At 49.9% G+C, this 24,407-nt stretch overlaps 8 protein-coding genes across 8 annotated transcripts; 3 read left to right on the forward strand and 5 right to left on the reverse strand.

The window, feature by feature from the left end:
- Window positions 1–749: 749 nt before the first annotated feature.
- On the forward strand, window positions 750–3,437 carry N7508_009000 (putative regulatory protein Ral2; the record flags this gene model as incomplete). Its single annotated transcript, XM_058467063.1, has 1 exon — window positions 750–3,437. The coding sequence occupies one exon, from the start codon at window positions 750–752 to the stop codon at window positions 3,435–3,437; it is 2,688 nt and encodes an 895-aa protein (XP_058314909.1).
- Window positions 3,438–5,827: 2,390 nt separating this feature from the next.
- On the reverse strand, window positions 5,828–6,634 carry N7508_009001 (GPI anchored serine-threonine rich family protein; the record flags this gene model as incomplete). The annotated part of the gene is made up of 1 exon (XM_058467064.1): window positions 5,828–6,634. The coding sequence occupies one exon, from the start codon at window positions 6,632–6,634 to the stop codon at window positions 5,828–5,830; it is 807 nt and encodes a 268-aa protein (XP_058314910.1).
- A 1,624-nt stretch (window positions 6,635–8,258) lies between these two features.
- Window positions 8,259–9,890, reverse strand: N7508_009002 (aldehyde dehydrogenase; the record flags this gene model as incomplete). Its single annotated transcript, XM_058467065.1, has 4 exons — window positions 8,259–8,403; window positions 8,476–8,918; window positions 8,972–9,365; window positions 9,439–9,890. The coding sequence occupies 4 exons, from the start codon at window positions 9,888–9,890 to the stop codon at window positions 8,259–8,261; spliced, it is 1,434 nt and encodes a 477-aa protein (XP_058314911.1).
- A 493-nt stretch (window positions 9,891–10,383) lies between these two features.
- On the reverse strand, window positions 10,384–11,400 carry N7508_009003 (protoglobin family protein; the record flags this gene model as incomplete). The annotated part of the gene is made up of 3 exons (XM_058467066.1): window positions 10,384–10,867; window positions 10,953–11,226; window positions 11,286–11,400. 3 exons carry the CDS (start codon window positions 11,398–11,400, stop codon window positions 10,384–10,386), a joined length of 873 nt encoding a protein of 290 aa, XP_058314912.1.
- Window positions 11,401–13,319: 1,919 nt separating this feature from the next.
- Window positions 13,320–15,626, reverse strand: N7508_009004 (putative hydrolase; the record flags this gene model as incomplete). The annotated part of the gene is made up of 8 exons (XM_058467067.1): window positions 13,320–13,620; window positions 13,671–13,801; window positions 13,852–13,992; window positions 14,047–14,262; window positions 14,316–14,722; window positions 14,777–14,961; window positions 15,013–15,229; window positions 15,290–15,626. The coding sequence occupies 8 exons, from the start codon at window positions 15,624–15,626 to the stop codon at window positions 13,320–13,322; spliced, it is 1,935 nt and encodes a 644-aa protein (XP_058314913.1).
- A 2,370-nt stretch (window positions 15,627–17,996) lies between these two features.
- On the forward strand, window positions 17,997–18,792 carry N7508_009005 (uncharacterized protein; the record flags this gene model as incomplete). The annotated part of the gene is made up of 2 exons (XM_058467068.1): window positions 17,997–18,051; window positions 18,080–18,792. The coding sequence occupies 2 exons, from the start codon at window positions 17,997–17,999 to the stop codon at window positions 18,790–18,792; spliced, it is 768 nt and encodes a 255-aa protein (XP_058314914.1).
- A 680-nt stretch (window positions 18,793–19,472) lies between these two features.
- Window positions 19,473–21,232, forward strand: N7508_009006 (fungal specific transcription factor domain-containing protein; the record flags this gene model as incomplete). The annotated part of the gene is made up of 3 exons (XM_058467069.1): window positions 19,473–19,566; window positions 19,623–20,134; window positions 20,186–21,232. 3 exons carry the CDS (start codon window positions 19,473–19,475, stop codon window positions 21,230–21,232), a joined length of 1,653 nt encoding a protein of 550 aa, XP_058314915.1.
- A 483-nt stretch (window positions 21,233–21,715) lies between these two features.
- Window positions 21,716–24,033, reverse strand: N7508_009007 (Zn(II)2Cys6 transcription factor; the record flags this gene model as incomplete). The annotated part of the gene is made up of 3 exons (XM_058467070.1): window positions 21,716–21,780; window positions 21,831–23,889; window positions 23,947–24,033. The coding sequence occupies 3 exons, from the start codon at window positions 24,031–24,033 to the stop codon at window positions 21,716–21,718; spliced, it is 2,211 nt and encodes a 736-aa protein (XP_058314916.1).
- Window positions 24,034–24,407: the final 374 nt, after the last annotated feature.

Genomic DNA, 24,407 nt, shown 5'->3' on the forward strand with positions numbered 1-24,407 from the left:
CAGTAGAGATACATCACAGTGAATTCAGACAGCTCGGTGTGAGTAAACCCGATGGCGGTCTTATACTTTACCTCATTTTCCGTCAGTTTTGCCTATTATCCATCTGCTAGCATCATCAACCGAATAGCGGACTGTGCAGGCTGCACCGTTTGAGAGTTGTCCAAATTGTATCTAGCGGTTTCGGATCCAACTTAAATTGCCGTGTATACTGTGTTTTGGGCACATGGCCCCACAAGATATGTATAAAGTTAAAGAACAAATTTCAAGCAAGGGCTTAAAATGTGAAGAGTGATGGACTAGTCCCACAATGAGAAGTGTGCAAGGGTTGAGGTAATCTACTTAGCGTGTGGTACCCCAAACCCATCTAGGAAAGGTTGAGACCGCTTTTTTGTGCCGAGTCAACTTCGACATTCTGACACTTCCAATATTCTCCCACCGGAAATTTAATTCGACTTACACGCTCTATTCAATTCTACCACATCGCTCTCCTCCTTGCGAAGCTTGGCGTCCGCAGAATTGCGGCGTCGACGCGGGGAAGCCACTCCTTTTTTTCCGCTCCCCACAGAGGCAACCCTTCGACACCTACGATCAGCACCGACGGAAATATCCCCCGGCTTACACACCAGTGCATCAGAGACCTCGTCTCATGCGAGAGATCCGACTCCGAAACGGTGGACTCAAAAAAGGGAAAAGGGGGTGCGAAGACCAACGGCTGCCAGAGATAAGTGGAGACAGGGAAATCGCCCAACATGATGTCGCGAAGTCAGTCAAGTTTGGGGTACATGGATTCAGGACGAGACGAGCCCTCGGCAGCAGGCGGATCTCCGTCACTAAATCAGTCTGCGTCGTCCGGTCCTATCAACCTCTCCGGGCTGGTGTGCAATGTGCGACGAACGACCGGCAAGGAGCCCCATCCCCTTGTGGGCGCGACGACGACAATTTTAGGCGATAAGCTATACGTATTCGGAGGCCGGATCCTCTCGCGCAGTCGCCCACAGTTGACGTCGGACCTTTACGAGTTGGATTTGATACGGCGCCATTGGACGAAAATCGAACCCGCTGGCGATGTGCCGCCGCCGCGGTACTTCCACAGTGTTTGTGCGCTGGGTGATAACAAGTTGGTTTGCTATGGTGGCATGTCGCCCGCGCCCAGTACGCCAAAGGATCCAGAGAACCCTGGCGCGGATTCGCAGTCGCAGTCAGAGGTCGTGGTCATGTCAGATATTCATATTTTTGATGTGCCATCTCGGGCTTGGACTCGTGTTACTGCTCATGAATCTCCTCAGGGTCGTTATGCGCACTGTGCTACGGTACTTCCCTCTAGTGCGTGCTTCACATCTGCTAGCGCGCCGCTATCTGCTATCCATCACAATCCTGGGTCCTCTACTCACCAAGGTTCGCTTGGTGTGGATATTGACGGGTTCGGTGGTGCAGAAATGGTGGTTGTCGGTGGCCAGGACAGTTCAAATCATTACATTGAGCAGATTAGTGTATTCAATCTGCGCAGTCTCAAGTGGACCAACACAAGTCCCCTGGGCCGGAGCTGCGGTGCCTACCGCAGTGTTGTGGCTCCTTTAGTTGGAATGGATGTATCTGAAATCGGCTCCTCTTCTCCAGATCGTGATCTGCATGAGCCTATTGAGAACACCGAGTCTCCTGGTTGCCCTATGCTTATCTACTCCAACTACAATTTCCTGGATGTCAAGCTGGAGCTGCAGGTGCGCCTGCCGGATGGGCGCCTTGTTGAACGGCCGATGCAGAGCCAAGCATCTCCACCGGGACTCCGTTTCCCGAACGGTGGCATTATCAACGGCCATTTTGTTGTAAGCGGTACATACTTGACCTCGTCCAAGCAGGAATATGCACTTTGGGCTCTTGACTTGAAGACATTGACTTGGGGACGTATCGATGCTGGTGGATCCGTATTTGGTCATGGAAGCTGGAACCGAGGAGTGCTTTGGCCTCGCCGCAACTCTTTTGTAATCCTTGGTCACCGGAAGCGAAGTCTTGTCGATGATTACAACCACCGTCGAATTAATTTCTCGCACGTTTGTTTGGTCGAGTTAGAGGCATTTGGACTCTACAACAACCCATGCCGCACTTCCCCAACCTCGGGATACAAGTCTTATAGCTCATCTTCTGTTCCAGCATCTTTGCAGAAGAAGCTGGTCCAGTTGACGTCCGGTGGACGGCCATTGTCCGCTGCGTCAGATGAGCTAGGCAAGCTTGCACAATCCTTGCCAGAGATGGCCGACATGGAACTGCAGGCAGTGGGAGGAGAGCGCATCTCCGTCAACTCCCGTGTGTTGACTCGGCGATGGGGCCCCTACTTCATTCAACTCTTACGCGAGTCGTCAGAAGGGGGAATCGCAGATACTGCGACTTTTCGTCCGGCCATGGCTCACCCAAGTCGTAATTCGAGTATTACTATCACTCCTTCAGTGGGTCATAATAGCAACTACTCTGATGCGACTACTCTTGTGAACCCGTCTGTGCCATCAAAGTCCTTGCTTGAGAACCTGGAAGCCCCTTCTGCGCATACTTTGGCCCCAACCTCCAGACCGCGTGTGCTTTACCTTCCCCATACTATCCTGACCCTCCAAGTTCTCGTTCAATATCTCTATACTGCAGCTCTTCCCCCTGCCGGCTCCTCATTGTGCACCCCGCAAATCCTCTGTTCTCTTCTCCAGCTTGCACGCCCTTACCAAATTGACGGGCTTCTCGAGGCCACCGTCGAACGACTGCATCAAGTCCTCGACGGGCGCAATGCCGCCGCCGTCTTCAACGCCGCAGCCATGGCAGCCGGCGGAGGTCGTGGAACAGGATTCAACAGCGGACCAGGTGGCACACTAGAGGCTCTCAACGGAGCCAACGCCAATGGCGGCCGCAACGGCAGCATACCAACAATCGGCGAGCACAGCAGCTCCCACCAGAGTGGCCTAGCCTCAGACTCATCCGACACAGAGAATGGGGCCATCTCTGCCTCAGCCGCCAGCAGCACAGGCGACCTAACCAACTTCGCGCGCGGTCTCCCTTCCCTCCGCATCGACACCAACGTCTCCCAACACTCCCGCCAGCGCAGCTCCCAGCGCGAACGCGAAGACTCAATGAGCAACGCAAGCACAGCAACATCCGCCTCGAGCGCCAGCCAATCCGACTCGGAATTCATCAGCGGTGACGAAGGACGCTCCCAATCGCGCTCCACCCACCACCGCCGCGGCACAGACGCCGAACTCCGCCGTCCCCAACGCGAAATCTGGACAGGCGATCTGAGCAGCGTGATCGGTCTCCAGAAACGTGGTCTGCGCGGTCTAATGGAGGGTCGACGGATGCGCGAGCGAAGCGCTAAACCGCCCAGCGGAGGCAGTGGCTCGACTTCTGTTCCGCCTTCTTCTGGTTCTGATCATCATATTCCCCTCCAGGGTGTTGCCAGCTGATACTTCCTACTCGTTTCATTATACATACGCTTCACTGCATATGATACCTTCCCAATTTCACTTCCATTATCATCGCCCGTCCTGAGTCTATCCTTCCGCCACCTTCCTTGTATGATCCATCAGGTACCAGACCATGTTTGGGTTGTATGCATTTCTTTTGTGCTTTTTGCTCCAGCTGACTGGCAAGGTGGGGAGGATAGGAGAGGTTTCCAAAATGAAATAATGCATGTGGGTGTTGTGTTGTGGTCTATCTTTTTCCCTTCTTCTGTTTATGCTTTTTGGCTTGATCATATTATAGCCCTTGGATATATACCGAGACTCCAAACGGAGTTCTGCGATGAATGCTATACACTTCAATAGAGCTGATTCACTTTGGATTTGGATTGAGATTTTGAGATAGAGATTAGATGGGATGAGATTGATTATTGGTACAGTATTTACCACGATAGATCCTTTCTATTAAAAGTACATGCAAATCCGCTTTTAGAACAACAACAATAGTCACAATGAAGGGAAAGAAAGAGGACGAGACAGAAAGCTCAATCCTTCTTCTCAGGAGGAACAAGACGCTTAGCAGACTTATTGCCATAGACTAGAAGAAAACAGTTTAGCAACAAATCCCCAAACCAGCAAGAGATAACCAAATAGGATATGAAAGGGTTGGAGAAGAGACTTACCCCGCTCATAAAGAATCCAAGAAGTATACATGACAATCGGCAATCCAACAATCGCACCAGTCCACCTAGCCAGAAAAGTCAGACAAATCCACGTCCATAACCAAACACACCAAGCCCAAGAAACAAGAAACAGAAATTTGAAACACGAAGAAAGATGAAAAGGTGAACTAACTTCCGCGCAGCGGCCTTATACTCCTTCGTCTGCCGAATATCATGATCCCCCTTCCTAGTCCGCGGTTGTCGGACCGGGCGAGCAGGTCTGGAACTGGGATCTACCCATGCAGTTGGGTCTACGGAGCGCCATTTTTGTGGGTTTGGGGTTGACATTATCCTTTTGCGGTGTGAAGGTGTATATTTGAGTGGGTTGGGTGGTTCGTCGTGCTTTTTTGACTGGTTGGTTGGGATGAGATTGGTTTGGTGAGGAAGAAGATTTGATGTTGTGGCCTCAGGTTGCAATATTTCCTTTTCTGGCAGGGGCGGTTTTGTGAGGCTCTTTTGTTTAGTTGGGCGTCTTGGCTTGTGGTTTATATGATTGTTTGTGATTCCTATGGCTAGGTCTTGCCTTGAATGGGCTTTCTGTATGCTTTCTGGTCTTGGGACTTTCTCTACTTGCATGGGATTTGGTATTTGGTCTCTGTGGTTAGACCTCATCCCATCTACTCGTATTCCGCTGCATACAACTTAATTTCAAGGCTAGTTCAAGTTCATAAGGTATTTTTTGAGTTCTAGTATGATACGACTACCACCCTGCCTAGTCTTAGTACATACTTACCACCCAAAACCTCACACTACACAAACATCCAGAACATACTATATAAGTCAGGGGCTCTTCCACAATGCAAATAGGGGCTCACTCAAATACTACGCGCCGAAAAGAAGGGGAAAGGTATCCAGTACAACAATGGAAGTCTCACACTTCCATACTGCATCCACCAAACAAGTCGCATAAGTCATCGTCCCGCTTGCGTGATGGCCGATCACAATGACAGCGATAGCGTCAACGAAAGTAACCCGGAGCAGACTTCGCCCCCTGAACAGCCTCAGGGCTAGACTGTGACTACGAGTAAATATACGGGGGGTTAGTCTGACGATGGCGTTGTTGGCACCGGTGGCGCTTCTGGGGAGGTGAGATTCGGGTTTACGTGATTTGTATGGAATGGTATATTGCGCTGAGGTTGAATGCGAATGTTACTGTACAGGTACAGGTACAGGTGGTATCTTGATGGTTACATTCGCTTATATCCTTGCTAATATCTGATTGGGTGGGACGGTGACATCCCTCGTGTTGGTGACGATCAGTAAGGGGGTGTTTTGGTGACATCATTTGCGCAGGAATCTCGGTAAATACAGTATAGTAGAAAGGTGATGGAGGTCTGGTCAGTAGATTTGGGAACACAAGGTAGGTTAATTACAGAAGATAGCCATGCCCATGTCATATCTACAGATCCTACCAAGAACGAGGCATAAAGGCATTAACTTCACATTACACAGCATAGCAGAAGCGCACGCAGGAGGCAACGTAACAAAGAGAAGTAAAGACATGGTATGAACGAGACAGATATCAGTGACATGACTAATACCTGAATCCAAGATTTGTAAGATTAAGCCTCATAAACAACAGACATTATTCGAGAGGGCTCCAAAAGAAAGAAAAAAAGAGGTATCACAGGTCAAGCCCAACTCTCCGCTATTAACAATCCAAGACGACTTCGCTTAGAGGGCGAAGGCAGCGAGGACACCGGCGAAGACGGCGCCGAAGCTGATGGCGTTGCGGCCGGCACCGTTGAAGACGGGCGAGGAGGCCGAGGGGGAAGCAGAGGCGGTACCGGAGGGGATGACAGCGGCAGAGGTGGTGGAGGGGCGAGCGGAGGACACCCAGGGGATGCTGGAGGGAGAGCCGACGGGGGCGACGGTGGAGGTCTGGGGAACACCGGTGGACTCAGTCTCGGGGCAGATGGTGGTGGTGATCTCGGTGCTCGAGATGACAGTGGAGAAGGCGGGGATAGCGGTGGTGGCCGGGGCCGAGGTGGTCTCGGTCTCGGGGCAGATGGTGGTGCTCTCGGTGGTCTCAACGGTGGTAGCAACGCCAGTGGCAGCAGCGGTGGTGCTGATCACGATAGAGGAGGACTCGGAGGAGCCACCGGCGGCGGCACCGAGACCGAACTGGGTAGAGTACTGGTACTGGCCGGTACCCTCGACGGTGAGGAGGAGACCATAGTGGGTCGTGTCGACCTCAAGGTCGGTGCTGGGGGTCCAGGAGAAGGAGCCGCTGTTGGGGATGGAGTCGGCGAGAGTCTTGATGGGCTTCACGTTGTTGGAGGGGCCACGGAGGAGGACCAGGGAGACGGGGCCAGTGGTGGTAGGCTCCCACTTGATGGTGTAGGCCTTGCCCTCAGGAACGATCTCGTTCAAGCCAGGGGAGACAATGGCGTTACCAGAGGGGTTCTGGGTGTAGTCGGGCTGGGTCAAAGCGGACGCAGCGACGGCGAAGGCCGAGACGATGGTGGCGGTGAAACGCATGTTGATGGTGTCTTGACAAAGAGTGACTGGAGTGGGAAATCTGAAAAAGAATGACTATCGTTTATAACGAAGGAGTTGGTTGAAGAAGAGAAAAGGAAGCCTGGGAGGCGACTTACATTTCTATGTCTGAGAGTGGGTCCTCAGGCACGGCCCCAAAGTGGGGCTTCCAAGCGAAGTGACTTCTTTTGTTTACTTTTTAGTTGTTTACCCTGTATATACTGGGGTATGTATGCCTATTTGTGTTTCTGTTTGTGATTGCTCGTTTGGACATATTTACATGTCTTATACATCCGTATACACCACTGATGCTATATCAGACTGCACTCCCACGAGGTATCATACAGTACTGTATAAGGCTATGCATTAGCGTGGAATCAACACAGCCTCTGATTGGTGGACTGGATGATTTAATTTTATGTGAACGGGCGCACCCTTGAATCGAGAGAATGTCCGAAGATTAGAATACCTGTAAGATTATGAGGATCGCAGGATCGAATGTGAAATCAAGTTCATTTCCTAGGTATTACCTTGGATACACACATACACACTCACCGTAGTACTCCGTAGAAGCAGTTTGTTTACCCAGCCGTGGGCCCTCTTGGCACCGTATATCATCCGAACAAGTCCATGGGTCTCACCTATTTCGAGGGGAGACTGGTCTAGTAACGCCCACTTTTCTACCTTCCTTCCATTCCTATTCCCTTTCTACTGGAATTCCAGGAATTCCCGATTTTAATGCCTTTAATTTCCCAGCGCCACAATACCGTATTGTACCTGCAGGGTCATGCAGGTACAGCATGTACAGTACCATGTGTCCTCAACCACGGGGCAAACAAAAACCTTGCTGTACTCCTTACTCGGGATGCTGCACAGCAGATTCCGATATTCATGATATTCACGACGATCAGAGCCACCCCCGCACACCGTCTGTTATCATAACGTCTCTAATGTTAACCGCGTTGCCGATCCCACCCGTTCGTTATGGGATCAACCGTTGATAGTCAGGGGCGAGGTTTAGCCGACTGACCTTCTTTCTACGGATACCAAAGTGCCGGCAGCCTTGTATCATACCTGTACAGCTTATTGTGTAAAGTGACTAGAGTGGGCTGTGTAATTGGGTTAATCTAAGACATGCGAGATTAGTGTCCTGGGAAATAGGGCAGGGGATATTACTTGTTCCTGGAATGGTGGGCCTGCGCCCCGTTTACTGGTGTTCGGATATTTTGCCTCAACTCTTTGATTTAGTACGGATTTCTGTGTAATTATAGATATGCTTTCCACCGGTTACTTAGTTCTGTAGGAGAAGTGGCGAGGATACAAATCACATCCTAGATACGATACGGACACCCTCCGCGCCTACAAACAGGGTAGGAGTTTGCGGCATTAACTCAGGAACCGAGGGGTCATTCAATTCGTTGATTTTTCACTGACTTTCGGGTCTGCCGCCTGCTTTTCTAGCTACAGACAAGATACAAGGGCCCAGGCGAGACAAGGCTCCGCCATTGGTGGTCATGGGTGTGTATGCGGCTCAGCCCAACGCCTCAAAGCCCGAAATGGCCCTGTAGCCCCATTTTTCTGGGGGCCGAAATCCATCCTTCTCCAAAGTCGGGGTCTGGATCTGAATCTATTCGTGCCAGGTCACAGACTTGCTTTGCAGGAACTCTTCGAAGCCCGCTACGCCGCCGAAGCGACCAAAGCCACTGCTCTTCCATCCACCGTGGGGCAGGATTGATTCGTCGTGGACGGTCATTGAGTTGATGTGAACGGCACTAGAAAAAGTTAGTTACTATGGTTCAGGAGGCTCCGGTCTACCCGTGGGTTAGTGTGATAGATTCACTTACCCCGAGTCGATTTCCTTTGCCACCCGCAATCCGCGGAACAGATTCTGAGTGTACACCGCTGCGGTGAGGCCGTATTCTGTATCATTGGCCAATGCGATCGCGTCTTCTTCTGTGTCGACCACCATGAGCGACACGGTCGGTCCGAACGACTCGGTCGCATACATGTCCATTTCCTTGGTCACGTTGTCGACAATGATCGGGCGCATGGCGGTGTCAACTGACTCGTTGGAATTGCCGTCGCCAAACAGCAGGGTCGCACCACGGGACACGGCGTCACCAACAAGCTTCTTGTTCTTGGCCGCGGCAGCCGAGTTGACCAGTACGAGAGCGGGCGCCTCCTTGCCGAACAGCTTCTCAGCTGTGGCAGCGAGCTTCTGGCGGAACTCATCGGCGATTGAGCGTTGCACGACAATGCGCTCGGTCGACATGCAAATTTGTCCGGACTGTATAGGTCAGTTCTTCTGTCCCTAGTCGCTGTGTCAGGGATTGTACATACGTGCATAAAGGAGCCAATGGCGCAGTTCATGGCAGCCTTGTCCACGTCCGCGTCGTCCAAGACAATAGCCGACGCCTTACCACCCAGCTCGAGCAGCACAGGCTTGATGTATTTGCCCGCAAGGGAAGCAATGATCGAGCCGACATTGGTGCTTCCGGTAAAGTTGACCTTGCGGACGGCAGGATGGCTAATCAAGGCGTTGGTGACAGGCGCGGCGTCGGAGACCTGGTGGAAGATGACATTCAGACATCCAGCGGGAAGGCCAGCTTGCCGGAAGACGTCGCCAATAGCCCAGAAGCACTTGGGCGAGAGCTCGGAACCCTTGAGAACGACGGTGTTACCAGCGCCAAGGGGCTGGGCGACGGCACGGACACCAAGGATGAAAGGCGCATTCCTGTGAAACAGAAAAGGTTCTGAGTCAGCGTCCATTCCGCATATCAATTTACTACATCTATAGGAATACTCACCAGGGCGCAATTGACAGGATTACACCGTATGGCTCCTTGTACACCAGAGAACCCTCGCCCTCGCGGTTGACGTTAGGCACAATACCCTGGATGGAGGAAATTCGGCCAGCAAAGTCACGGATGAATTCCACACCCATGTCGAAGGTGACCTCAGAGAAGGGGCGGCCAGCACCGGTCTCTTCGCGCTGATACTGAATGAATTCCTCTTTGCGCGACTCCATGATGTCAGCGGCCTTGAGCAGGATCGCGCGACGCTCATTGTACTTGGTCTTCTTCCATGTAGGGAAGGCAGCCTGAGCATTGTCGACTGCACGCTTGGCCTCCTCAACGGAGACACCAGCAGCGTAGCCGTTCAGCTCGCCGGTCGCAGGGGCATGGACCTCGAACTTGATATCAGTCTCGATGGACTCATTGTTAATGATGAGCGGGGTCACCGCCTTTTGGTTTGCCATTGTGTAGGGGGGTGAGAGATGAAGATGGTTCAAAGGGAATATGATCTCAGATTGGAAAGAAATCGAGGCCAATACTTATGGAGGGGTTTAAATGATCGGCGATCTTAGAAAGGAGAGGGGTGGGGATTGCCAACGAGCGGCGTATGGTTCTTAGTCCGAGGCGGTTTGTAACCCGGGACCCCAAGGTGGCTGCTCAATCCCCAATTTTCTCGTAGACCGTGAGTTATCTCCGGTACAATAGCGAACCAAAGATGTATCTCCGCGTCGGATATACAAGTCAATGCCGTTCATGACGGGACTGTGTGGGGGAAGAACCCGATTGGAAGGGGGTGAACAAACATGACAAACACTGATAAACATCACAAACATTCGGAACTCTTCCGCGGCTTACTTTGGGTAGACAGACACAACAAAAGTGATATTGAAATATAGACAACCAGGTATTCCGTCTAACTTTTCCCCAAACGCCAATAGATGCATCACAAAAGCCCTTCTAATTTGCCCAAATCTTCGTCTCAGTCGATGACGGCTTAGCCATATCAGCAAAAGGACACACCGAAGTCTTCGAAGCAGACGCCGCAGCCGAGGTACTTGTCTTCGTGGATGGGGCCGCACTATGAGTGGAAGGCGCAACCCCACTAGAAATACTAGACCGGTCGTCATCAACAGAGCTATTGGAGCTACTGCCAAGAATGCGCTTGTCACCGATGTATCCTTCCTGGTCATCGAAACTCATCAATGACATTTCATCCGCATACTCTTCTCCGTCGCTGCAATGGTACCGAGCGAAGAGATCATTCTGGATCCAAAGGATCTTGTTGACGGCGCGCACGAGGGCGATCTTCCGTCGGAGTGAGAGGTGTGGGTGTGACATCATCGCTTCGATCCAGATGTCTTGGATGTAGCCCATGCAAGCGCCTAGGTGGATGTATTCGATGTTCAGGGGGGATCGTCGGACTTGACCGCTGTGCATCATGCTGTGCAACATGTTATTAGTTCGGGTTCTTGTCTGACACTCTTTCTTCCTTGGAATGCCTCCAGGGGCAGGTTGGATTCACTTACCCGACCTTGTTCAGGTATCGCCAGAAATCCATTGTCGTTGGGTCTTGGCAAAGACGTGTGAGGTACCACCGGAGGAACATCTTGCGTCGCTTGATCTGGGGTGCTTCTTCGTCGAGGTAGTCTTCTTCCGGCTCGGTCTCGTCGACTGTGTTTCGTGTGTGGAAGGCTCGTGATGTGATGTCGCACTCGAGAAGCTTCTTATATACCAGGTTGACTACTGCTGGGATCAATTGTTTGATGTATTTTGTGCCGCTGATCAATGCCTCGATGTCGGCTGGGATTTTGTCAGTACTTTTGTCCGAGGAAACTCAGGGTGAGATATATGGTACTTACCAGGGCCGAAGTCGAGGAAGGCATGCAGGTACTTGATGCGCTCTTCCAAGTTTGTGTAAAGCAGCTTGCGGTCAACATGCTTTGGCTCGGGGGCCGATTTGAAACCGTACTCCATCGTGTGATGCTGTCTTTGATATGATGAGCGCAACCGGCAGTTCAACGAACACCTGGGGTATGTTTGAGATGGAAGAAGAAGAGGTAGATTTCACAGATCTTGGTTGAACGGAATATAAAACTGGGGTACCTCGTGGCAAGCTCGTGGTGGTTCGAGTATTTATACACTGCCATACGATCCCTGTTAGATTACAGTGTTCATCTGACCCTCCAAAATATCATAGCACAAGCCACGAAACTGCACATCGCATCCGATTCGGGATCTGCTGCAGGCAATCTTGGGTCAGGATGGACCGCGGGCCACTTCCTAGAGAAGCGGTCACACCCGATTACACGAGAAAATACTCAGATCATGAATGCATTGGGTATGGTCGAATCAGACCACACAATATCAAGGAGTCATTCTCCGACATGGAGAGACAAGTGTGGGCTGATCCCTGCAATCTCCTCCAGGCTTGCAGAACAATGAAGCCAAAGACGAAACCCACCTCTGTTGTGCTGTCATAGACCGGCAAACTTGAAACAAGCGACTTGAGATGTCCACATGGGAACGCGGAGATTAATCTCTTGCTTCTAACAGGCTGTCTACCCTTCTTCATCTATAGACATGCGCTTTGGTCGCGTTTTACATCGACGACATGACTTCTTCAATGAGATCTGTCAGACCGTTACCTGTCAACCGTCTGCCAGCGCAGCAAAATAAATTAAAACATCACTCGCATCTCGGTCTGATTAACTGGCCGTGCTCCTTCGTACTCCGCTACGCCCCAACGGTCTCGCGTAGGACCCGAGACGATGTGGATTCCGTTCGGAGCCGACGGGTTTGCGGGCTTTGGATTACTATTCAAGATTTACATAGAATCAGACATGCATAAGGGAACCCCGTTATGATCCGAGGCTTAGTTCGAACTAAACCACACACCGAACAGGTTCTCTTGCAGCGCCTAGCAGGGATTCAATTCCCTCGAAACATGTCTTCCAGATATTAGAGAAATCAGACCGTTTAACAGAGTGGGTCTCCAGAAAAAAAAATCCATGGATGCAGAACAATAGCAGGGATTAATCAGAGTTAGATCGGTAATAGCGTCGTGCTAAAGAGTGATAGTCTCATAAAATCAGGAAACACTTGCATAAGGGGCACGCTAGAACACGGAGAATATGCCAACCGTCTTTCCGCAATCATCGGATCGATCATATGGAATCGTCTCCGCAGCTCTTGCGAGCGTCGTGTGATGGCGTGGCCTGACACTGTATTTGGGTGGATTCTCCGGCTGGTGGGGATGGCCTGATCAATGGGGCTGTTCCGATTGAAAATGTTTTTTAAAATAGGCAGAGACATCCAGTGAGATTTTTTCTTTCTCCTGTGCGAAAGGGGTCAATGGAGGATGAGGTTGAATCTTGGATCTTCACTTCCGAAGCCAAATTCGATAGATCATCACTTTCTCCTTTAGCTCGTTTTCCTTTCGGTACCGTACCTTGGGTTCGGGCTCAACCTGAGACGCTTCTCAAACAGCCGCGCTAGACGATCACTACCTGCTTAGTGGTCAGTTCGTTGGTCTTTGGTCCAGAACAGGGCTTTATTTTCCTTTATTAACGGCTTGCCGTGCCACGTGAACGGCGTCCGTGGATATGACATGCCAAGCAATTTGTTTGACTTTACGGGGAGATTTGACAGCGGGAAGTTGAATGTGCCGTCAAGCCATTGCTGATTCTGAATTGACTCTCAGGTGAAGAATTCGACCTGTACATCGCGGGGAATGTGATGAGGGAGCTTAATATATTTAACCTTGGGTACAGGTCGACTTTGGGTTTATGTCCTAGTGAAATTGTGTTTCAGAGAAGGAGCCAATATACATTATATACTCGTCATATTGATTCCTATCATTCCGGTTGGCGCAGACCATTCAGTAGATATAGCCCCTACATGCTTTCCGTGGTCGCATTGCTGCGTGCTGCGGCGGCGTCGTAGAGTGCCTTAATATCCGCCTGCCACTGCTTCTCGTCGGTTCTAGCCAATCGCCGGTCATAGGTGATGAGACCGTTGACCTCGCCCTCGACATCGGTAGTCTGGGTCCAGACTCCACCGCTGCACGAGAAGAGACGGATTTGGTCTTCAAGCTCGCCAAGCAGGATGTGACTGCGATAGTTCCAGGCCTCGATAGTAGTGTCAATTTCATAGGTCTGATTGATGGTGTTAATGGCAGCCTGGTTATTCCACAGGCTGTAAAGAGGAGTAAGTATGTAGCATCAACGTGGAAACTGGTAACTCACTGCTCAATAGAGACATTACTGCCAATACCACCAAATTCACCCTGGAACCCGATTCGGCTAGGATCAAAGGGACTTGAAGCTGTGGAGTAGAATGGCGTGCCACATTGCGGGTTCGCATAGTGGTGGTTGTCCTATATCTCAATCAGCCACGTGTGACCTGTTCGGTGGCAAATATACATACGCTAAAGTCTCCGGCGCCGTGATCGTGCCAGCCAGTCGTCGAGTCCACAAGACGAGTGGGGTCCAGCTGTCTGACCCGATCGGTCAGTTCGAACTCGGGGTAGTAATCGGTGATCTGACCCCAGCCTTCGTTGTATACGACCTGTGAGCCAATCTCTATTAGTTCAGCCCCTGCATAAGGGATGTTTCAACGTACCCATGTGGCAATACTGGGAAAGCTCTTGAACTGGTTGACCAGGACATCCAACTGCCTGGCAAATTCTGCCTGTTGTTCCGCATTTGGGAGAATTGTGACTGATTTGCAGTTATCTTCGGTCTTGGATTGCAGCGGCCGCAATGATGGCATATCCTGAATTACAAGTAGTCCGATCTCATCGCATGCCTGGTAGAAGAGTTCGGGCTCGACTTTGATCTGTGAGGAGGTGAGTACAGACTCGGAAGACAAGTTATAGCGATATCATTTACATGCTTGCGGACCATGTTGAAGCCTAACTTCTTCAGCACTTGGAGATCATACACCATTGCTTCACGGGTTGGAGGAGTGTATAGTCCATCTGGCCAGTAGCCCTGATCCAGGGTGCCAAACATGAAGATAAATTCCCCATTCAGCAAAGGTCGCTCGATACCGTCAACCTTGCCTCGAGAAATAGTGCGGAAGCCTGTGTAGCTCTCCACTTGGTCTTTGTCCAACTTGACAGTCACGTTGTACAAATTAGGCGAGTTGGGAGACCAGAGCTTGGGAGAAGACACAGTGAACTGGAAGGGCGTATTGGTTGGACCATTGTGAGTAGTAAGAACCTTACCATCCTTGTGCACGGTGACTTCTGCTTCGGCGGAAGTATCCTGTGCTGAGCTGTGCACAGTAATGTTGACTACTCACCATTAGAATCACTGAGGCCTCTCTTACCCCGGCTTTGGACACTCACCTTGACCGTCCATATTACCGTCGATATCCAAATGTGTGATGTGATTTGCAGGGGCAGCTTCCAGCCAGACAGTTTGCCAGATGCCACTGCACGGCGTATAAAAGATGTGACTTGGCCTGAGAGTCTGCTTTCCAATGGGAATCACATAGTCACCATCATCTGTGGGATCATGAACGAAGACAAGTCTGCAACTTGAGTCAGATACATTGATCGCTTTTTGAATCGGGTATACTCACAGTTCGTTTTGCTTGTCAAACACCAGGTACTCTGTCACATCCAACTCGAAGCGAAAGTATCCACCACGATGGAAGCCTGCCTGTTTACCATTGACGAATACAGTCGCTTCATAGTCCACGGCGCCAAAGTTGAGAAGCACTTTCTCGCCCTTCCAGGAGGAAGATATCTCGAAAGAAGTTGAGAACCATGAGTACAAAGCATACTCAGTTTGAATCCCTGCACATTTTGTTAGATTCAGCGATGACACACGAAAAGGAGCCATCTGGGGAAACCTACCGGACAATCCACTTTCAAGACATGATGGAATCAAGACATCTTGTGCCAGTTCCTGTCCAAAAGGTGGACTTTGAACTGCATCCAGACCAGAAGCACTCTGATACTTCCACACGCCATTAAGATTCTTCCATTCAGACCGCTGCAATAGTGGACGGGGATATTCAGGCCACGGCTCAGTGCCGACTTTATCTGTCCACGGTGTGGTCAAAGGAGGCTCCTTCAGGGCATAACCTGCACTGCGTGCCTTGTTCACATGTTGTTTGCTACCATCACTACCAGGAAGGGCCAGACCAGAGGCCGCCAGCAAAGAAAACACAACACCCCCAGTCAAATGCATGTTTACAAGAGATGCAAAGATCAACAGGAGTGCAGGCACAAAGCAACGAAAAGACTGAAGATCTTCGGAATAAAAGGGTCACATTCCTAGCATTATTGGGCCCATGCCAGCGTTTAAATACATAGGACCTGCGCACGCAAGATTTCCCGATGGCGCCATGTTTCCCTGCATACGGACAAGAAAGATAGAATGGGCCCTCAGACCCCTCTACTCGGCGCGGCATCGTCAAGGGTACATCTAGATGTACTGTGTTAGCATTAGTTGGCGGAGATGTCTCCACAAGGGCTGATCAACCCCGCAGGGAGAAGCCCAAGCATTCCGAGTTAAGACAGCAGAGAACTCAGAATTTGGGGCCTAAGACCGGAGTGCAGGAAGTATCGGTGTCTGCTTGGCGTGGTTGGCAGTTATGCAGATGCCAAGAGTTGAAGGGGTAGAATGATGTCGACCTACATATAGTGAGCTCAGAGCCCATATAATCCAAAACTGCATATAACTTACAGTAATGAAGACTTTCAATCTGCGCATTACAAGAGACGGTCAACAAACAAAAATTTCCCTGCTCGTTGATCATCCTCATACACAATATTACATCGGTGGTTATACGGCTAAACTCAGCTAGTCCGTGTCCAGGAACCGACAAATCAAAACTTGGATGAAATGTAGTGGAGTAACATGTGTTTCTTGCCAGCGAATCACTTTTCCTTCTCGTCCCTTCTTTTGCTCACGCGATGGAATGCGGGATCTGCCTCGAGATTCGCGGAGAATCATCGGCGATCGCAATAGACTCGCGACAGCCGATCCATCTTTACCCCAGACATACATATCTCGCCCCCATGTACAGTAAAGGCATCAGAGCTTCTGTCTAATCCACGAGCCGACATGCAGCTTACCTGCATGTGAACTTGGTCTGAGAATGAAGTCACCAAGCAAGAAATGGACTGATCATGCATCTAAGTCCACCTGGCAAGGATCGCGAATCGATGTCCAATCCCTTGCATCCAAGTTGCATGGCACTGGGGTCCCTGCACTGGGGTATCAGCCGGATTATCTATGTTATCATTGTCATGATATATTTATTAAGACTGTCATTGAAGATCTAGGATCGCGTCATGCCGTTATTTAGACTGACGTGGTAATTTGAGGTTCCATTCCTGTTGTCTAGCTCTCAATATAAGAATCCGAGCGGCCGACTCCCCCCCCTCAGAGGCGGACTTGGCGCGATGATCACTTCATTTCAATTGGTGAGTGGCTGGCCGGTTTTTTGGGCTTTAAGGATTCTCCGCCTTGTCCTTCCCCGCGTGATATTTTGCGGGCCTATTGTCAGAGCTGTTCCAATCAAATCAACTACACTTCAATAGTCGTGGGGTAAGTTTGGATATTTCCTGGCTGTGATCGAAATAAAGAATGAGATACATGTACTCGATCCCTGTGATTTCTTCCCGGAGAAACTTTTAGGGCCTACCTCAACCAATATTCAAAACTTGCTTCAATACTTTCGGGGTTATTCGTCCCATGTACACAATGATTGCTGCGTGGGTGTTGATTCATGACCAGCCAGCTAGTAGTACATGTACTGCCTTATTAAATTTACCCCTCACTGTTAGTGCTGACTGCATGCGTTGAGCCGCAATATATAATGGCAACTCGACTCCATACAGATCATCTGAGCTGTTGTTTATATCCTTCACAGGAAGGTGTAGTGCTACTCGCCATACTTGATGTACTGCGTTGGTAGTCAGGAGCATCGAAAGTTCGAAAACTGATTCTCTCAAACTGATTCTCTAGGGAATGTCGCCCCATACTTCGTGATGGTATGATTCATTAGGTAGGCTCCAAATTGCCGAATGTCTTTTCGCTCTCTATCCCTACGTCTGAGCTCTCATTTCTTTGCTTTTTAGCCTGCTATGTGACTATGTTGCAAGCTACTAGAAGCTCTACATGTCCAATCAAACCGAGTTTTGATTGTGTGGGGTTCTTGGTCATATTTGCTACGTCAAGCGAAAGACCAGTGAAGCCTTCAAGTAGCAAGTCTATTGTAAGTCTCAAAGATGACGCGAGAAAGGCCGAAATCTGATAAGGAAATAAGAGATGGGCACCCGTGGAAACGAAAGAGGTCGGTCGGGTGTTCGGGTAACGCCGAGACGGCGTTAGAGTGCTTATATCCGGGTCTTCATGGTACGATCCCGGTTGCATAGCTCAAGAAGGGAAATCCAGTTGAGGTATTGGGTTGAACCTGGACGTGAACGGATTTAAGCATCGTAATGTCCATATCTAATCTTGAAAGACCCAGTTGAACCTCTGAGTTGGCGTATATAAATATGCAACCGCCACTCAATATGGTCCCAGTCAATTATCATCCATAAGAACAAAATGTCTGAATCTAAAATCATTCTTATCACTGGCAAGACAACGATCCCAAAAATCCGTTTGTCAACCACTAACTCTCCATCCAGGCGCCAACTCAGGCGTCGGCTATGCAACAGCCCAAGTCCTAGCCGAACATCCAAACCACCACATAATCATGGCATGTCGAGACCCAAAGAAGGGTGAAAAGGCCCTATCTGAAATCAAAAGCACCGGAATAAAGGGCACACTCTCCGTTCTCGAACTGGACATCGAAGACGACACTTCAATCATCAAAGCCGTGGACAAAGTGACCAAAGACTTCGGCCGAGTCGACGTATTCATGAGCAACGCCGGAACAGCCGCACCGGAAAGCAGCGGGCGCGAACTGCTAACAAAGATCTTCTCGACAAACGTCATCGGCGCAATGCTGGTCACCGAAGCCTTTCTCCCACTTCTTCTCCAATCCTCGAAGCCCTATATGATCCAGGTCTCCAGTGGCTTGGGCTCATTGTCCGAGGCGGCAGACCCCAGCTGTCCGCACTATGCTGCGCCATGGGACGAGTATCGTATGAGCAAGGCTGCGCTCAATATGATGACTGTTCAGATGCATAAGCGGCTCCAGGGCCAGGTGCGCGTGTTCGCGTTTTGTCCTGGGTTGGTTAGGTCTAACTTGAGGGGTGAATCCGAGGCTGCTGTAAGTGCGCAGGGTAGAGCCGGGGATCCATTGGAATCCGGAAAGGGTATTTTGGGGATTGTTAGGGGAGAAAGAGATGGCGACGTTGGCCGCTTTGTTCATAAGGATGGTTGTTGGACTTGGTAGGGGGACCCTGTAGGCCCGAGAGGAAAGGCAAAATAGGCATACTAAGCTATTGTGATTCTAGCCATTTCATACAGCTTTGACCGTATATTTCCGGGGTAAAAGTTGAACATTCGACTGCTTCTCCTTGTGATTGGCTGCTTAAGTGCCGGTGGAAGTTCGCGGTGCATCCGGTGGAAATATTCGTCCACTCACCGCAACTTGCCGGCAGCTTCCAGTCCAGACCCAACCATAAACCGATCGAACAGCCAATTACTCGTCAGATCAGCTGCCTATCCCCGGAAAAATGCGGGGTGTGTGGATCTGTCATCGCTTCATGGGCGCGGGTGCAACGGGAGTCTCTCGTGTCTCTCGTGTCCTGTTTGTTCATATTGAGGGCAAGTCTGCAACACATTAGGCAACCCAAAAGATATCTGTAAGAACAATATTGCTATCAATATGAAGCGAGTTACTCAACGAGTATCACAGGCGTGTACGGAGTGCAGACGAGCGAAGCTTCGGTGCGAAACAGAGCAAAACTCACGAGTCTGTCGCAGGTGCCAGTCGAGCGATTCCCACTGCCACGTCTCCAAAGACCCAAGGTAGATATTACCCCGAGTCTAGAAAAAGGGATCACCGAAGCGAATAGCTCAGCGCTAATACCCTTGAGCAACAGAGCTAAGAAGCAACCGCGGTCCGTGCCAATGGATGTGGCATCCTCTTTTGGTATCCTTGCCCAGGCCTTCTCTAATACCGAAGATGTGGATCATATGGACACTTATGGTGGAGTTGATCTAGGTAGGACATGCCGCCAAAACGCCAAGCAAGGCTTGGATAGATATTGACATCCTTAGATGCCTTTTCGCAGCTCATCACCCCAGGCAGCAAACCAAAATCCGATGGACCACATATGAGCTGTACACACAATGTTCCTCAGACATATCCACTAGACAGCTATCTTACGACAATAAACGAACTTCTCTCACCACGAACCCCGGACCTCATTCTCGGAGAACAGCACCAGCCATTTGAGCTCCAAAGAACATTTGAATTGCGGCCTCCACATCTTTCCGAAGAAGATTACGAATACTTGGCGTTGAAAGGGGCGCTGAGGATCGTCCCGGTTGAGCTTCGGAACCAGTTACTTGGGTCATATATCAAATATGTTCATCCATTACTCCCGATCATTGATTTACAGTCATTCTTGTGCAGTGTCATGGTTGAAGATGAAACACGATTTGCCAGTCCACTGCTGCACCAAGCTGTCATGCTAGCTGGAAGTGCTTTCATTGCACAAGAAGTTGCCATTGGAGCCGGATTCTCTTCACGAAAAGCATTGCGAAGGACACTATTTGACAGAGCCAAAGTGAGTCATTGTTGGCATAGAATGATAAGCATCAATTGCTGATATTTTCAGCTCCTGTACGAGTTTGAAACCGAAAACGACGCATACACTCAAATCCAAGCCTTACTACTCATGACTCATTGGCATGGAAGTGGCGTTGGCCATAAAGACCCAATTTACTGGTTTGACCTTGCCTATTCGACAGCAGAGCGTGTAAATCTCCTCGGGAGTCTCGAGCCAGGCAGTTTCTCCCACAAGCACAGGCTATGGTGGTGTCTATACGTGCGCGACCGTATTCTATCTCTTGGTTTCCGTCGTGCGTTACGCATCCCTAATAGTGATGTGACAATGTCGCTCCTGGAGTCGACGAAGTATTATTCCTCGGAGCTGTATCATGATTTCGTTCTTCTCATGCTGGGGGAAGCCTCTGCTATGCTGAAGTGGGAGAACCAAGAGCGGATGATGCTTCTCTTTATCCAGGAGATCAAACTCGCGCATTGCGTCGGGGTCATCGTGGAGTATTTCTACCACGACTCATGGACGCCTTCCCCATCGGGAGAAGCTGTCTATACCCTTGTCCCCAAAACAGAAATATCACAGGATGCTATAGCCAGCTGTGAACAGCTTCTCAAAACTTGGATGCAGAACCTCCCTGCTCTGGCACACTACTTCCCTCCATCGCTAATGTGCGACCTTCATCCCGAATCTACCGAACTTGTTCTGCTAGTCCATCAAGCTTTCTTGTATCTTCTCCATCTTACCGCGATGTCAATTCTGTATATAGCCGCATCAAAAGGAGGAGACGAACTGGACCAAAGCGCCACGCCAGAGATGAGAGGCCTGGCATCGCAAGTCAACGAAACGCTCAACGAGTTGCATGACTGTAGCATGCTGCACTTACTGCCCGGAAGCGCTGTCACTATTATTGGAATTATTCTCGAGGCCAGCCTTCCTGATTTGAAGGTTTCGGACAAGATCGTCAGGCAGCAAGCTATGTCGAATTTGTATGCTTGCGAGGAAGCGGCGGGGCATCTACTGCAGACATACCCTGCTGCAGAAATTGTTATTTCAAAGGTTCAGAATGCCCGTGGAAATCTACTGGGCTTGGTGACCACTTGATGGAGAAAATACAACTTACTTTCTAGCATTTACAAAATGAGTTGAACGAACATATAATTTAGGAAGACTTTCTCAAAGCGAACAATAACAACCACACGTAGTGATAAGCAAAGAAGAAACCCAGACAGTCGATCAAAGTTGCAGAATCTACAAACGTATTGTTTGGCAAACTGTTGCTCGTCGGCGCTCTTCTGCTCTTGCTACAAACACGCAAATCATCATTGCAAAGCGACTTCACGAACTTCATATTCTTCTATTTCGGACTAAAAATCATGTCGGCAGTCTCACGCCTTGCTCTGTTCTTGAGTAGCTTCCTCGTTTTGATAACACGCGTTTTTCTCGTCATAATTCTACCCACCATGTTCGGCGCTGGGTTGACAGTGCTCAGGTTGATGCGGGTTTTAGACCCAGTCATGCAATGAGTCTACGATGAATTGCATCGCACATCCTCTCAATCAGTGATATCTACGACTCGATAGCATCTCAGGGAAATGTTCGTCCCCAATTCCAAGCACTGCTCTGGTCATCCGGTATCAGGTTGAACATAACTATACGTGTCAGTGAGGCTAATCTATTTTTGAAATTTAGATCAACTCACGCTCTCCAAAGGCGCCAAAAGTGTCGTCAAGTTGTTCGAAGATGTTTGCCGAGGGACATTCCGAGGCTTCGAAAGATGGTTGGATTGCCGCACCAGACCGGTGGATTTGCTCGGAGATTCCTGGGAAGTGATTTGAACGTCGTGGTTCTCCAGTTATTGATGCTGGGAGAAGACTGGAGGGCATGTTATGACAAGAGGGTGATTGAGGTTCGAGAAGATTGAGCGGCATTTGTTGTGCAGTCGAATTCACACTGCTATCAGGTACATCTCTTGAATAATTTGGTCCTCCCCTCAAAGCACTAGACATCTCCCGCTCGATGGTCACCTTGAGTAGATCTGTAAGCAACTGCGCAGTTTGCTTGGCTATGCGGTTGTTTGCACCAAACGCCGTGCTTGCATGAATGATGCGCATTACTCCGGCCTTGGCTTCATGTGCTATGGCAGAGAAAGGTTGGCTGGTTGGTGAGATGCAGAGAATGACTCCTGCAGTAAATTGCTGTAGAGACGCAAAGGACTCCGCAAAGTGGTGCTTGAACTGGAGAACGGGGATGCGTGATATTCGCAGTGCAGCTGTTGTGGCTGTTCTTAAGGATCGACACATTGCATTAACCACATATTCTGAACAGACATTAGTAATCTTCTGTTCCAAGAGAGGCCGGCAAGCTTGTATTAGAGCTCCATCATATGTGAGCTGAAGACAAGCTGCCTGAAGAATGATGATCTCTGCTTGGACTTTGGCGCGTGGAGGTAAATTCTCAATTTGTTGGTGAAATAGCTCAAGTCGATTCTCTTGGCTCCAAACCTCGAAGTCGAATAGTCGAGGGACTCTTTTCCGCCAGCAGATCAATTGTTCCTCTGAATCTTGTGAAGCTTCTGCAATGGTCGCTAGATCCTCTTCCATTCTCTCCTTCCTCAATTGAAGACGCCGAAAGCGGGAAAGAATATGTCGGATGATGTTGTAAATCTCATATTTTGCTTCGAAAAACCCAGCTGTCGTTGTCTGCCGCATATCGTTTGGTATAATATCATTATTCAGCAGGATTGGGTCGATCATCAAGTCATCCATATCTTTCAATGTATGCAAGGCGACTAGCCCCGTATCAATACAGGAGGGTCGCCCATAGATCACGGATGTGAACGTATCACCGACAATTGCGTGATTCCAGCATCGAGAGCGAATCTCATCCATCACAGGATCATCGCACCGGGATGACTTTGTATAAAGATCAAGAGCGTAGGCAGATCGCACTGCCATACCGGAGACCGTCCAGGCGATACTCGGAGAGTTATGGTAGACATAATAGGAAGATACCAAATAGCAGGCCTGAACAGCCTCAATCCGACAGTCAATAGATATTTCAAGCAAATGTAGTCGTATCTCATTCACTAGGTTGTGTATCAACTTTGTACCGTCGATTGAGTAGTGTAAGAGTAGTTTGTGCCCGCTCCATTTTTGATCTGGTAGCACGCACTGTAACCCGATCATGGCGACAGCTAAGACAGCCATGGTGGGACTGAGATCTTGCCGCCTCCAGGATGTTCTAGAAAGGATTCTGCGTGCCGTTTGTTGAAAGGAAGGTTCATGAAAGAGCATGACAAACCATTGCATTCGGTCGAAATAAGCGTCGATCAAAGCTAGCATCACATCTTCAGGGGGCAGCTCCACCTCTGTTAAATGCCATAAAGAGTTGTCTAATTGGGGAGCCCCCGTGTCGCCAGGAATTGATGCACCGGTAAGAGTTCGACCGGCTTCCGCTTCATTGAATACACGCCTAGCGAAATCAATTGCGGAAGCATTAGCGCCCGACTGTGGCTCTTTTGGAGAATTCTCAGGGTAAGAAGTTGAGCTCTCTGTGGTATATGATTCGGCTACCACTGAGGCTAAAGGAGTGGCGGGAGAGCCTTTGGATATCGCCGGTGCTATTGATTTGTGCACCCTAGAGGGCCTGTGCAAATCTCTGCTCCCATTTCGCCTGCGAGCTCGTCGCGCCGCCCGCTGCGATGTTTCGCACTCATGCCCAGCTCGAGTGCATAGTACACAAGGCCGAGAACTATCACACTACAACAGCATCAGAAAAGGAGAATCTTGGTGAAGCCTGCGGAGTCATTTACTGACCTTGAGCTTTTGCCGACGGCATCTATCGCACGCTCGCGACGTGCGGGGTGACTTCTGAGTATCGGGAGAATCTCCTCCCATGGACATTGGCATTGGACCTAGCGCTCTAAGTCCCTGGCATTGTTGTCAGGTTCTGAAGGGCCAGGGTCTCAGAGCCGGGGTCTCCGCAAGTTACCTCGGGGCGAATGCCGAGTAACCGCGGGCAACCGAAATCCTTGGAGCTGAGTGTATATATGCTTGATCTTTCATTCAGTAAATGCGGACACAATATTAGCGGGAAATCAGCGACTCCGTTCTGACTCTGTTAGTACATTCGGTGCCTTCGGTCCCCACGTTCTGACTTCGGGTGATACTCTGACCGATGAGCAATCATGATTGTCTTGATAGGGTAGCAATACGGAATAGGAGAATTATTATTACAATACCAATATCTAGTCGCAATCTAGTCGTTCTTCATCCAT

The sequence above is a fragment of the Penicillium antarcticum genome (genome assembly GCF_028974205.1).
Source record: "Penicillium antarcticum strain IBT 31339 chromosome Unknown utg000009l_segment0_segment0, whole genome shotgun sequence".
Classification (NCBI taxonomy): Eukaryota; Fungi; Ascomycota; class Eurotiomycetes; order Eurotiales; family Aspergillaceae; genus Penicillium; species Penicillium antarcticum.